Genomic DNA, 14,681 nt, shown 5'->3' with positions numbered 1-14,681 from the left:
AGGCTGTAAAACAAGCAGACAAACAAACAAAATCATTGAGATTAAACTGAGAAAATGCAATGCGAGTTAAAGTATGCAAAAATGAATTTGCAATTTCAGGTTGCTTTTACTGACAGAAACTTACCACCAAAATGTAGTTGATCTATAGAAGGATTAAAATCCCTAAGCAGGGTCATGCACAGTCTGTTGACCAAATAATCAGCATTGCAATATATCAGAAACATCTACATTTGCTATTTTCTTACTAATGGTATATGACTGGTGTGTAAGCGTTACCTCAGTCTCAGTAGGGGGTCTTGAGAGCTCAGCCAAAGGTGGACAAAGCTGTGTAACGCTTTCAACCATATCCCCTGAACACACTGTTTACAAAACAAACAAGGCAGCCATTTCTATCCAGTTGCAGGAACATCAAAAATTGCCTCTTTGCCTTGGAATGAAACAATCAATGCCTAAAAGGAGGACAATACATCTACGACTGACCTTGAGCTGGGTTGAATATATTTGTCTTGACCACAGGAGTCCACAGGGTCAGCATGCTTGGTGAAACGAAAGACTCCACAGGCTTAGTGTTGTCTCCACTTGGTTTCATGATGTCAACATATCGGTTCTTATTTCCTATATAGTGAAGAAGACACACAAGATGACCACTGATGTCAGTAGCTTGTTGTTAAATTCTTCTGCATATGGCCCATTTTGAGTATTTTGCCCGGCATTGTACATCATCTACTTAGGAGATCATTGCTCCTACATACTTTGGCCTATAATCAAATGCCTGACCTCTTTGGAAAGCTTAGACACTGTAGTTTCTTGGACAACAATCAGAATAGCTGTGGGGGCCCCAGCAGTGGCGCAACTTGCTGGGGCACCTGCACCGTACGCCGGCGACTCGGGTTCGATTCCCGCCCCGTGGTCCTTTCCGGATCCCACCCCGACTCTCTCTCCCACTCACTTCCTGTCAATCTCCACTATCCTATCTAATTAAAGGCATAAAAAGCCCAAAAAATATACTTAAAAAAAAAATACTTACAGAGGCTAGAATACTGTTTTATATTTCTGCTGGATAACAAATATCTCTGAACTGACCACCGTTTCAGTCCTCTAGGTCACTTGAGATGACTTAGAAACACAACTGAGCCCTAGCAGCAGGTCTTGTAAAGCTGTATGCAAAAGTTGATCAATATAGAAAAAATGTGACTGCTTTGGACTATTATTTGCCAAGGTATGCTCATGCGTTTTGTAAAATGCCCTATGGAAACTCCCCATAGGACTTTTAGGTTCCCAAAATGCACACTGACAATAAAAGGCGTACTGTGTGGCAACCTCTTGGTGTAAAAGCATAATCCTGGTCTCAGATGAAAGGTAACACTTTGTGGTTTCTTGTGGACTATTTAGATTGTATGTCAGGTGTTCTGATATAGACTGACTACACAAAATATGGAATAATTACAAAAAAGTCTCTATTTTTGTATTTACTTTGTTTGTTTAATGGTTGTGTATAAGATAAACTATACATCTGTACAACTAATATTGGATAATACAACATGAAGATTCAATTTTCAGTACCCAATATGTTGCATCTACATACTATATGGTGCTGCAGCTACACTGCAGCCAGAAGTCAGAGTAGCACCAAAAGCAGAGGAGGGGGAGGGGGGCATTTTGGATCAAATTTAATTGAGACATAATAAGATTCATTTGAGAATGTACAGCACTATACAGATTGTACATGAAAAAAGTTGGCATTTTTGGATTCCCAAGAGTCAAAGCTTTGAAATGGTGTAACATTACTATGCCACATAGCAATATGGTGCATACAATTGATTTAGAATGTTGGGGGGGGTGGGGGTGGGGGTAAATGACCTGGTACTGGAACATGTTATTCACTAAAACAAGTTGGCTTCAATATGGCTGAGTTACTGTATGTGCTAACACTTAACACAAAACCCTTTTCATACCAGATTTACAAATCGATTGCTCAAAAATGTCAAATGATGAAAAATATGATGCATCATGGTCTGATGTTGGTCAAATGTGTTAAAACAATTATACTTGGCTGCAAAATGTTAAGGATGATTTTGCCAAACAAGTGATCTGATGTTGTTAAGACAGGACTTTCAGCACAAGACATCTCTCAGTCTGGAGTTTTTTCTGAATGCTTAAACACAACTGTGATTCTTATAGCACAATTTCTAAAACTATTAATACGTATAGCAAAACCACTCACTGAGTTCGCAAAACTAAAAGCACAAACACTGCTTTGCACTCAGTTTGCAATTTTGTAACACACACTTTGCACAACTGTAGGCACAATTCACTGCACAGCACTCTTTTTGCAGAACTGTAAACACAACTCATGCTTTACACTCAATTTCCAAATGATCAACACACTCCTAGCAAATCTATACACATCTATGGCTATTATTTTCACTATTTTGCCAACTCTCTGGCACACTTTCTCATGTGAAAACTGTTTTAGATAATTAGTTCACTTTGCAATCAGCCTAAGCACTATAAATAAGCCACAGGTAATGTACAATGGGTACGATGGAGGGAGCAGGAAGAGTGAGAAGAGTAAGACTTAGAGGAGGCTGAAGAATAGGACGTGGAGGTGAAGAAGTGAGAGGGAGAGGATGACAAGGACAAGGAGGTGAAGTTAGAGGAAGAGGACAAGGAGGAGCAAGAGGAGGATGAGGAGGAGGAAGAGGAAGGGTAAGAAGAGAAAGAAATAGCCCTTTTACAGGCAAAAAAATCAGTCTACATGTGGGGATATTGTCATGTCAGGCCTGGATCCGGCATTCCACAATATATTTTCCCCGGTGCCTTGGACTAGGACATTGCATGTGATGTAGACGAAATTTTGAGAGAGACGACACGATGTAGACTGATTTGTTTTGTCTCAGTGAAATTGCTATTTCGTGTTTTGACTTGTAGTGAAATTGCTATTTTGTGTTTTGACTTGGAAAAACACACTTGTGTTTGTTTTGATGTGTGTAAATAAGCACAAATACTTGAAGTTTGGATCCCTGTATGTTTACAGAACTATGACAAAAGTATGACCTCAAACTGACATTGTCTACCTTGTGCACAGAGAAAGCAAAAGCCAGATGTGTTTTTTATTCATACCATCAGTGTGTAGTTGGCACATTGTGTGCTTCCTATTGTGATGGCTTGTGTTTACTGTTTGATACGAAAAACACAATTTTTACGAAGGTGTGAAGAGTTAAGCAAGGTGTGTTCGCTTTTGCAAGAGAACTACAATGTTTTGCTGATTGGGTGAAAGGTTTTCCTATTTGTGTGTAGGGTTTTGCAAAAAAAGCCATAGTTACAACAAATGTGCTTAAGCAATCAGAAAAAACTGTAATAGCACACTGAAGATGAACTCACCAATTCTTCGGAACATGTTGACTGGTGGTCCATTGGTGGGGAGTGCAGTAGATGGACCACCACTTCCTGTTGGACTGCCTGTGTTCCTGGGGGGCATCAGTGGAGGGCCCATGGGTGGTGGTGGGACGGCTTTGGTCTTTTGAGTAGAACAAAATCAGTAAGAGAATCATGAACTGGTATTTCATTGTGTAAACCTCGGGTACTATTTCGTTTTCATTTAAGAGTGTAATAAAAGATTACTGGCAATAGTTGTCTGATTGACTATTTCATTTTCATTGCTCATTTAATAGGTTACCTTTTCCTCTGGTTCATTCCGATCCACCCATTTTTGTTTAGACTCATCCCAAAAAATCTGTAAGAATTTTTTAACATTTGTTTAACATCTTCCTCATACCATTTCAGCAGGTTTTATTTTACAAACTAGATTGCTTACAGATTTGTTTTTGTCATCAGGGAGATGAGCTTCTTTCTTTCGAGGAATTATCCACGAGAGCCAGCCCCTACAATATCTCTGTGGCAAATACATGAAAACGCAATCAGAAGCAGAAGCTATAGTAATCACATAGCCTAAAAACACAACAATGATTACTGACTGAACTAGATAATTAATTAGGAACTTGAATTAGATAAAGCATTTACAGCAAGACCAATTCAGTGAAAATTATGTAAGAATAAGCCAGAATAACATCACAAACAAGAAAGGAAATTATGAAAATTATTTCAGTTTTTCAGTTTCTGCATCCAAACCTTAAAGGATGGTTCGTCATTCTTGGTGCAAGCAGTCTTCACTTGAGGACTCACTGTCTTCATGCTGCCAGGACCAACATGAGGCTGCTTCGGAGTATTCACCGGCAACGGATCAATGAGAGTCTGTAACTGTGGAGCCTCCATGTCAGCGAGAGGAGGATCTTCGGCATTTGCTGCTGTCTCCTCCTGCTGAAAAGGGGTATGATATGTTGAATTTGTTGGAGTTAAAGTAGCTTGTAATGGTTACATTTGTGACAGGGAGTCCAAGATAACCCTTAAGTAAAGGTACGTTTTCCTTCTGAATGCAGTTATTGGATCAAAAATGAAACTGATTGCACAACATTGTGTCGTCCTTACATCATCCTATTGTACCGTAGTTACTTATTTCAGATGATATTTATTTAAAGTCAACTTGTAAAATCTTTGAGATTTGTCCAGCAAAAGGAATGTAATCTCGTTATGAATAAGACATAACATTTGTTTTTTTTATCCAGGATCTTCATCCAAACCTTAAAGGATGGTGCATCATCCTTGGTGGAGGCAGCTGTTACTGGAGGACTCACTGCCTCTATCTGGCCAGGATCCACAGTGTTCACTCCTCTGAGTGATGGAGTGCCAGTGACACTATCAGCAGCTGGTTCCAGAAGCTTCTGCTCTATCAGAGGCTGTGACTGGGCAGCTTCCACATCAGGAGCAGGAGAGACAGCCTTCACCTCCTATTGAGAGGAGACAGGTGTGACATATTGAAGATGTTTGAATTTGAATGATTTAAAACAGAAATGTATTTTTTTTACTTTTGAATTGAACAATTATGTGATTACCTGAGCAGACAGAGTCGCTTTTATGCACTGTCCAGTCTCATCTGTAAATGTGAATCGAGATACATCCATCAATGCATTTGCCATAGTATGGTCCATGTAATTTTGTCAGCCATACTTTTTGTTTTCAAATGACTTCTTGATGCCATGGACACTAATGGATACTTTTTGTGTGATCCTTGATGTTCTATGAGGTCAGGAATGGCCATTTGCCATGAGGTATGGGTGGGGCGACTTGCACTGTCAGCTCTGATGTTGCAAATACATCATAATTGGAGAAAGGAGGACCAGAGCTGCATTCATATGTCTGCTATAAACCAGTAAACATTCTAAACATCCCATAAGAACCTACAGCTGATTCTAAGAGATATTATGGCACATGTCAGCTCCAGACTGACCACAGCTACATGGAGTCTATTTCCAAGGCAATGATTTTCAGAAACACCATTATGAGATAAACAAACACACTCACTATTCAGATGATAGTGGTCAGCATATGACTGCTTCACTTTTCCCAATGGGACGGTAATGGTCATTGGTGCTGGGATGGGCACTTGTGCTGGCCCTGCAGAGATGGGCACTGAAGCCTCCATGTCAGCGAGAGAGGAGGAACTTCAGCAGTTGCCACCATCTCTCCTGCTGACAAGGGGTATGATATGTTGAATTTGTTGGAGTTAAAATAGCTTGTAATGGTTACATTTGTGACAGTAAGTTCAAGATAACCCTTAAGAAAATGTATGTTTTCCCTGAACAGTTATTGGATCAAAAAATGAAACTGATTGCACAACATTGTGTCCTTACATCATCCTATTGTACCGTAGTTACTTATTTCAGATGATGATTTTTAAATAAAGTCAACTTGTAAAATCTTTGAGATTTTTCCATCAAAAGGAATGTAATCTTGTGATGAATAAGACATAATGTTTGTTTTATCCAGGATCTTCATCCAAACCTTAAAGGATGGTGCATCATCCTTGGTGGAAGCAGCTGTTACTGGAGGACTCACTGCCTCCATCTTGCCAGGATCCACAGTGTTCACTCCTCTGAGTGATGGAGTGCCAGTGACACTATCAGCAGCTGGTTCCAGAAGCTTCTGCTCTATCAGAGGCTGTGATTGAGCAGCCTCCACATCAGGAGCAGGAGAGACAGCCTTCACCTCCTATTGAGAGGAGACAGGTGTGACATATTGAAGATGTTTGAATTTGAATGATTTAAAACAGAAATGTATTTTTTTTTACTTTTGAATCGAACAATTATGTGATTACCTGAGCAGACAGAGTCGTTTTTATGCACTGCTTAGTCTCATCTGTAAATGTGAATCGAGATACATCCATCAATGCATTTGCCATAGTATGGTAAACTACATGTAATTTTGTCAGCCATACTTTTTGTTTTCAAATGACTTCTTCACACAGATGCCATGGACACTAATGGATGTCTGCACAGTGTGCTTTTGTGTGACTAACCTTGATCTTCTATGAGGTCAGGAATGGCCATTGGTGCCATGAGGTCCAGCATGTTGGGTGGGGCGACTTGCACTGTCAGCTCTGATGTTGCAAATACATCCACATACCTCCCCCTGGGCCCTGTTGGAGAAAGGAGGACCAGAGCTGCGTTCATATGTCTGCTATCAACCAGTAAACATTCTAAACATCCCATAAGAACCTACAGCTGATTAGAGATATTATGGAACATGTCAGCTCCAGACTGATCAGCTACTTGGAGTCTATTTCCAAGGCAATGGTTTTCAGAAACACCATTATGAGATAAACAAACACACTCACTATTCAGATGATAGTGGTCAGCATATGACTGCTTCACTTTTCCCAATGGGACGGTAATGGTCATTGGTGCTGGGATGGGCACTTGTGCTGGCCCTGCAGAGGCGGGCATTGAAGCCTCCATGTCAGCGAGAGGAGGATCTTCGGCTGTTGCTGCTCTCTCCTGCTGACAAGGGGTATGATATGTTGTATTTGTTGGAGTTAAAATAGCTTGTAATGGTTACATTTGTGAGAGTGAGTTCAAGATAACCCTTAAGAAAAGGTATGTTTTCCTTCTGAATGCAGTTATTGGATCAAAAATGAAACTGATTGCACAACATTGTGTCGTCCTTACATCATCCTATTGTACCGTAGTTACTTATTTCTGATGATGTTTAAATAAATTCAACTTGTAAAATCTGTGAGCTTTTTCCATCAAAAGTAATGTAATCTTGTGATGAATAAGACATATAATTTGTTTGTTTTATCCAGGATCTTCATCCAAACCTTAAAGGATGGTGCGTCATCCTTAGTGGAGGCAGCTGTTACTGGAGGACTCACTGCCTCCATCTTCCCAGGATCCACGGTGTTCACTCCTCTGAGTGATGGAGTGCCAGTGACACTATCAGCAGCTGGTTCCAGAAGCTTCTGCTCTATCAGAGGCTGTGACTGAGCAGCCTCCACATCAGGAGCAGGAGAGACAGCCTTCACCTCCTATTGAGAGGAGACAGGTGTGACATATTGAAGATGTTTGAATTTGAATGATTTAAAACAGAAATGTATTTTTTTTACTTTTGAATTGAACAATTATGTGATTACCTGAGCAGACAGAGTCGTTTTTATGCACTGTCCAGTCTCATCTGTAAATGTGAATCAAGATACATCCATCAATGCATTTGCCATAGTATGGTAAACTACATCTAATTGAACCTACAGCTGATTCTAAGGAATGGCCATATTATGGGACATGTCAGCTGGGCCCAGACTGACCAGCTACATGGAGTAAACATTCTAAACATTTACAGGCAATGAACATGTTTTCAATGGTTTTCAGAAACACCATTATGAGATAAACAAACACACTCACTATTCAGATGATAGTGGTCAGCATATGACTGCTTCACTTTTCCCAATGGGACGGTAATGGTCATTGGTGCTGGGATGGGCACTTGTGCTGGCCCTGCAGAGATGGGCACTGAAGCCTCCATGTCAGCGAGAGGAGGAACTTCAGCAGTTGCCACCGTCACCTCCTGCTGACAAGGGGTATGATATGTTGAATTTGTTGGAGTTAAAATAGCTTGTAATGGTTACATTTGTGACAGTAAGTTCAAGATAACCCTTAAGAAAATGTACGTTTTCCTACAACATTGTGTCATCCTTACATCATCCTATTGTACCGTAGTTACTTATTTCAGATGATATTTATTTAAAGTCAACTTGTAAAATCTTTGAGATTTATCCAGCAAAAGGAATGAAATCTCGTTATGAATAAGACATAACGTTTGTTTTATCCAGGATCTTCATCCAAACCTTAAAGGATGGTGCATCATCCTTAGTGGAGGCAGCTGTTACTGGAGGACTCACTGCCTCCATCTTGCCAGGATCCACAGTGTTCACTCCTCTGAGTGATGGAGTGCCAGTGACACTATCAGCAGCTGGTTCCAGAAGCTTCTGCTCTATCAGAGGCTGTGATTGAGCAGCCTCCACATCAGGAGCAGGAGAGACAGCCTTCACCTCCTATTGAGAGGAGACAGGTGTGACATATTGAAGATGTTTGAATTTGAATGATTTAAAACAGAAATATATTTTTTTTACTTTTGAATTGAACAATTATGTGATTACCTGAGCAGACAGAGTCGTTTTTATGCACTGTCCAGTCTCATCTGTAAATGTGAATCGAGATACATCCATCAATGCATTTGCCATAGTATGGTAAACTACATGTAATTTTGTCAGCCATACTTTTTGTTTTCAAATGACTTCTTCACACAGATACCATGGACACTAATGGATGTCTGCACAGTGTGCTTTTGTGTGACTAACCTTGATGTTCTATGAGGTCAGGAATGGCCATTGGTGCCATGAGGTCCAGCATGTTGGGTGGGGCGACTTGCACTGTCAGCTCTGATGTTGCAAATACATCCACATACCTCCCCCTGGGCCCTGTTGGAGAAAGGAGGACCAGAGCTGCGTTCATATGTCTGCTATAAACCAGTAAACATTCTAAACATCCCATAAGAACCTACAGCTGATTAGAGATATTATGGGACATGTCAGCTCCAGACTGATCAGCTACTTGGAGTCTATTTCCAAGGCAATGGTTTTCAGAAACACCGTTATGAGATAAACAAACACACTCACTATTCAGATGATAGTGGTCAGCATATGACTGCTTCACTTTTCCCAATGGGACGGTAATGGTCATTGGTGCTGGGATGGGCACTTGTGCTGGCCCTGCAGAGATGGGCACTGAAGCCTCCATGTCAGCGAGAGGAGGAACTTCAGCAGTTGCCACCATCACCTCCTGCTGACAAGGGGTATGATATGTTGAATTTGTTGGAGTTAAAATAGCTTGTAATGGTTACATTTGTGAGTTCAAGATAAGTTCAAGATAACCCTTCTGAATGCAAATGATCAAAAATGAAACTTTTTTCACAACATTGTGTCGTCCTTACATCATCCTATTGTACCGTAGTTACTTATTTCTGATGATGTTTAAATAAATTCAACTTGTAAAATCTGTGAGCTTTTTCCATCAAAAGTAATGTAATCTTGTGATGAATAAGACATATAATTTGTTTGTTTTATCCAGGATCTTCATCCAAACCTTAAAGGATGGTGCGTCATCCTTAGTGGAGGCAGCTGTTACTGGAGGACTCACTGCCTCCATCTTGCCAGGATCCATGGTGTTCACTCCTCTGAGTGATGGAGTGCCAGTGACACTATCAGCAGCTGGTTCCAGAAGCTTCTGCTCTATCAGAGGCTGTGATTGAGCAGCCTCCACATCAGGAGCAGGAGAGACAGCCTTCACCTCCTATTGAGAGGAGACAGGTGTGACATATTGAAGATGTTTGAATTTGAATGATTTAAAACAGAAATGTATTTTTTTTTACTTTTGAATCGAACAATTATGTGATTACCTGAGCAGACAGAGTCGTTTTTATGCACTGCTTAGTCTCATCTGTAAATGTGAATCGAGATACATCCATCAATGCATTTGCCATAGTATGGTAAACTACATGTAATTTTGTCAGCCATACTTTTTGTTTTCAAATGACTTCTTCACACAGATGCCATGGACACTAATGGATGTCTGCACAGTGTGCTTTTGTGTGACTAACCTTGATCTTCTATGAGGTCAGGAATGGCCATTGGTGCCATGAGGTCCAGCATGTTGGGTGGGGCGACTTGCACTGTCAGCTCTGATGTTGCAAATACATCCACATAATTGGAGAAAGGAGGACCAGAGCTGCGTTCATATGTCTGCTATCAACCAGTAAACATTCTAAACATCCCATAAGAACCTACAGCTGATTAGAGATATTATGGAACATGTCAGCTCCAGACTGATCAGCTACTTGGAGTCTATTTCCAAGGCAATGGTTTTCAGAAACACCGTTATGAGATAAACAAACACACTCACTATTCAGATGACAGTGGTCAGCATATGACTGCTTCACTTTTCCCAATGGGACGGTAATGGTCATTGGTGCTGGGATGGGCACTTGTGCTGGCCCTGCAGAGATGGGCACTGAAGCCTCCATGTCAGCGAGAGGAGGAACTTCAGCAGTTGCCACCATCATCTCCTGCTGACAAGGGGTATGATATGTTGAATTTGTTGGAGTTAAAATAGCTTGTAATGGTTACATTTGTGACAGTAAGTTCAAGATAACCCTTCAGAAAAGGTACGTTTTCCTTTTGAATGCAGTTATTGGATCACAAATGAAACTGATTGCACAACATTGTCTCGTCCTTACATCATCCTATTACCGTAGTTACTTATTTCAGATGATATTTAATTTAAAGTCAACTTGTAAAATCTGTGAGCTTTTTCCAGCAAAAGGAATGTAATCTTGTGATGAATAAGACATACAGTAACATTTGTTTGTTTTATCCAGGATCTTCATCCAAACCTTAAAGGATGGTGCGTCATCCTTAGTGAAGGCAGCTGTTACTGGAGGACTCACTGCCTTCATCTTGCCAAGATCCACAGTGTTCACTCCTCTGAGTGATGGAGTGCCAGTGACACTATCAGCAGCTGGTTTCAGAAGCTTCTGCTCTATCAGAGACTGTGACTGGGCAGCCTCCACATCAGGAGCAGGAGAGACAGCTTTCACCTCCTATTGAGAGGAGACAGGTGTGACATATTGATGTTTGAAGATGTTTGAATTTGTATCATTTAAAACAGAAATGTATTTTTTTACTTTTGAATTGAACAATTATGTGATACCTGAGCAGACAGAGTCGTTTTTATGCACTGTCCAGTCTCATCTGTAAATGTGAATCGAGATACATCCATCAATGCATTTGCCATAGTATGGTAAACTACATCTAATTGAACCTACAGCTGATTCTAAGAGATATTATGGGACATGTCAGCTCCAGACTGATCAGCTACATGGAGTCTATTTGGCAATGGTTTTCAGAAACACCGTTATGAGATAAACAAACACACTCACTATTCAGATGATAGTGGTCAGCATATGACTGCTTCACTTTTCCGAATGGGACGGTAATGGTCATTGGTGCTGGGATGGGCACTTGTGCTGGCCCTGCAGAGATAGGCACTGAAGCCTCCATGTCAGCGAGAGTAGGATCTTCGGCTTTTGCCGCCGTCACCTCCTTCTGACAAGGATTATGATATGTTGAATTTGTTGGAATAAGAGTTAAAATAGCCTCAACCCATCAACAAATTGATCCGGTAAATTTACCCGTCTGGGTGTGTCTCCCTTCACAGACCCTGCCCTTAAGGGCTTATTTCGAGGCTTTTTCAGGGCCAAAGGAATACTTACCCAGTGAAAGGTAGCCTATTTTTCGATCGCGAACAAATCCTCAATGCTGATTTGATATGACTAAAGGCGGGATGTCACGTAAATAAAGGTCGACCCTCGTGCTACAACAACAGCGCCATTTTTTAAAAGCCAGTCGAAGAAGAGTGATGACTAGCAGAAGATAGAAAATAAGACAAGAGAAGAAAGTATGACAAGAACAAGGACAAGAATGTATGAAAAGTAGACTGGTAATGAGCTTGGGTGGTGATCTAGTCACCTCTGGCAAATCCCGCTACGATCCCTTTTTGTAATGGAGACACAACGGCTGAGAGGGCCAACGTACGTAGCCTGTAATTTTTCCACTTTCTAAATTTGCAATCCAATGGAAACGAGGCTTATATATTTCAGAGACAGAAATGCAAGAGCACATTTAAACAATTTATAAGGATGGTAATTAAGAAGGCAAACCTTGAAAGCTAGTGGAACCTTCGTTGCTTCTAGAACAAGAGGAGTTCTGTGGGGTAGAAGGAAAGACATGCTGTACCGGTAAATACATTGATACATTTGCCTGGATATCACCAAATGCATACACACCATCACTCCACCTCTCACCTTTGGTCAGGGTCAATTTCAACTTTTAATGGCACTTTATATAGTGTGCCCAGCTGGATCTGAGCAGCCACAAAACAAAAATGGGATGCTTCCATCATGCCCTTCGATCCTGATGACAGACTCAAGGTTAGTCATTAATGTTTGTGATGGTAGAATGTAGTAGAATGTCTTTAAGAAATTGCATTAAGAAAGTAAAGCAATAGTAATTGTTCATATTTACTCAAGCTTTCTCCCATCATTTTTGCTGTTGTGATCCGTAGATCTTTCGGACACACCGGCAGTCAAAACAGAGGCCAGATGAGTGTACCAGTTTTCACCACAATGCTGGAAGAGGAACCATTTGACATTGTGTAAAGGTCAAAATATGTTTCTCACACCACAAATACAGAACCAGCACAACTAGAGAATGCATACCGGGGCAACATCTGGTATTCTTCCAGACTCTATCTGATAAAGAGTCCTCAGGGGATCACCCTCCTCCATAGAATTAGCAAATCTAAGAGTTGACAATATGACATGATTTACAGGTCTGTATAGTTATGAAAAAAAATGTGTTAAATCACCCATGTACAACACTATTCTCCTTTGAATCCCCATCTGTTCAGCATGGCCTGACCCCTGCCTCAGTACTGCCTCCCCCATTTCCCTGCTCTTTGTCTCTGTATGTATCACATCCTCTCCTGGGATATCTGGGCCCTCCTTGTGTAATTCTGTTCCCTTAATCTAATCAATATTAGATTAGTGTAGTTTAGATTTGTGTGTAATTATTTTAATGGTACAGTCTCACGGAGTGTCTTTACGTAAATTGGCTTATTTTACAAGACATTTTAAATGAATTAAATTCATTATTTAATCCTGGGGTAACACATTGTGGCAACCTCCCTTATTAATGGTGTCAGGATTACAGGGAAAGGGTACATCACAGTTGTGCACATGTTTACATACATGAAATAGAAATGTAAAACATGTAAACATAAAAACATAAGAATAATGATATAGTAGTAATGTAGTAATACAATGTATAACTTAAATAATAGTTTAATACATAAAAGGATGAATAAATAATGATAAAAGAAATAGTAGATCATTTGGGGTACTTTTTCTCACCTTGCCACAACTCTTTGCAGTTCTGTGGTGCCCATCCTGCTTGCCAGTCGAAAGGCATGGCCCCACAACGCCTTCTGGACAGCGTATTCCAGTGCCTCCTGTCAAGAATTCCAGATAACACAGCACATTTTTCACCTTTACATTGACAACTCACATGCACTGCAGCCTTAATATAATGACAGATAAACAACACATTACCATTACCTTTGCCCTGCCAGCACAGAGCAACTGCCTGAAGCGCTGTGATGCGGCGCTCCAGTCGCCAGGTTTGCTGACATCTACAGCCTTTACACTAAGGGTCTCCTTAGCCCTACGCTTTGCCTTGCCATCTATATCTACCAAATCGTAGACTGTAGATTCCTCCTCCTGTCTTAATTTTGCTGTTTCCTTACAGAGCAGGAGCTCAGCTATATCATTGCCTGTAACATTCTGTAGAAAACAAATGAATATGTAAGCTACGTATCTTCAGTATATAGGAGATGTGCATGTTCATCTACAGTATACAACCTAATACACCTTTCTATTCATTACTATGCATTTCTCTATTTTGGGTAGAAAAGCATCAAGGATACAATATGTGGTTCTTCACTAGGAAGAATACTCTGAATGAGCGATTAGAGGGAAGTTGAAAATGTAGTGAAACTGCTGTTCACAAAGCTGTTGTGACATGCAACTTTTTCTGACAGAAAGGGGTCTGTGCATCTGTGTGTGTCTGAAGCTTTTGAAGAATGCACTCTGAAGTTATCTGTATATTTTTTCAAGAGCTATTACAAGGCTATTTTGCATTATGTAGCCTACTGTACGCAATACGTTTTCCTTACAGTATATATTTCAGAGTGTGAATGTGTGAGAGAGTGTGTGCACGAGAAGCCGACGAGTGAAAAGACACATTTTTTTTTTTTTTAAGTCACAGTGGCCCCTGGGGACCAAAAGCTTATTTTCAGTATCAGCCTAGTGGTGCTACATGCCCACAAAGTTGCATGTGCCCCAGTGTCCTGAAAAAATGCCTGAAACAATATTAGATATATTAATAAAGAAATATTGAAAGAAAAATAAACCCTACCAACCTCAGCCATAAGATAGCCTAATGTCAACCAACCTAACAAACACATAATCAGAAATATAATCATCCTGGCAACCAGCATAGCAACCACTTTTTGGGCATAGTTACCACCATGATTACCCTAAATAACAACCATCTCAATTACCCTAGCAACATTTCAGCAACCACTAACATAATGTCAACCTACAGTAAAAACCAA

At 40.5% G+C, this 14,681-nt stretch overlaps 1 protein-coding gene across 13 annotated transcripts in view; it reads right to left on the bottom strand.

Moving 5' to 3' along the window:
* The window catches only part of LOC125303968 (calphotin-like), a 12,728-nt gene extending 88 nt beyond the window's left edge, over nt 1-12,640 (bottom strand). The window contains exons 1-25 of one of the 13 annotated variants that reach the window (XM_048257976.1): nt 12,533-12,640; nt 12,313-12,421; nt 12,169-12,214; nt 11,389-11,554; nt 11,160-11,200; nt 9,537-9,743; nt 9,071-9,236; nt 8,753-8,872; nt 8,552-8,592; nt 8,240-8,446; nt 7,797-7,962; nt 7,529-7,569; nt 7,217-7,423; nt 6,734-6,896; nt 6,416-6,535; nt 6,215-6,255; nt 4,641-4,847; nt 4,132-4,320; nt 3,818-3,895; nt 3,680-3,736; nt 3,385-3,520; nt 481-615; nt 277-359; nt 125-183; nt 1-3 (exon numbers count right to left, since the gene is read on the bottom strand). The exon at nt 1-3 is cut by the window's left edge and continues 88 nt beyond it. In XM_048257976.1, coding sequence (XP_048113933.1) covers nt 163-183; nt 277-359; nt 481-615; nt 3,385-3,520; nt 3,680-3,736; nt 3,818-3,895; nt 4,132-4,320; nt 4,641-4,847; nt 6,215-6,255; nt 6,416-6,535; nt 6,734-6,896; nt 7,217-7,423; nt 7,529-7,569; nt 7,797-7,962; nt 8,240-8,446; nt 8,552-8,592; nt 8,753-8,872; nt 9,071-9,236; nt 9,537-9,743; nt 11,160-11,200; nt 11,389-11,554; nt 12,169-12,214; nt 12,313-12,421; nt 12,533-12,551 — 2,766 coding nt within the window. In that variant the 5' untranslated portion in view covers nt 12,552-12,640 and the 3' untranslated portion in view covers nt 1-3; nt 125-162. Of the gene's footprint in view, nt 4-124; nt 184-276; nt 360-480; nt 616-3,384; nt 3,521-3,679; nt 3,737-3,817; nt 3,896-4,131; nt 4,321-4,640; nt 4,848-5,901; nt 6,109-6,214; nt 6,256-6,415; nt 6,536-6,733; nt 6,897-7,216; nt 7,424-7,528; nt 7,570-7,796; nt 7,963-8,239; nt 8,447-8,551; nt 8,593-8,752; nt 8,873-9,070; nt 9,237-9,536; nt 9,744-9,849; nt 9,891-10,050; nt 10,149-10,352; nt 10,519-10,842; nt 11,050-11,159; nt 11,201-11,388; nt 11,555-12,168; nt 12,215-12,312; nt 12,422-12,532 lie in introns of those variants that run through there. The other 12 variants (XM_048257983.1, XM_048257975.1, XM_048257982.1 and 9 more) reach the window with 12 other exon arrangements.
* Nucleotides 12,641-14,681: the final 2,041 nt, after the last annotated feature.

The sequence above is a fragment of the Alosa alosa genome, chromosome 11, assembly GCF_017589495.1.
Source record: "Alosa alosa isolate M-15738 ecotype Scorff River chromosome 11, AALO_Geno_1.1, whole genome shotgun sequence".
Taxonomy (NCBI): Eukaryota; Metazoa; Chordata; class Actinopteri; order Clupeiformes; family Clupeidae; genus Alosa; species Alosa alosa.
Note: the sequence above shows the minus strand (reverse complement) of the source record. Positions and strands in the feature narration are given on the sequence as shown.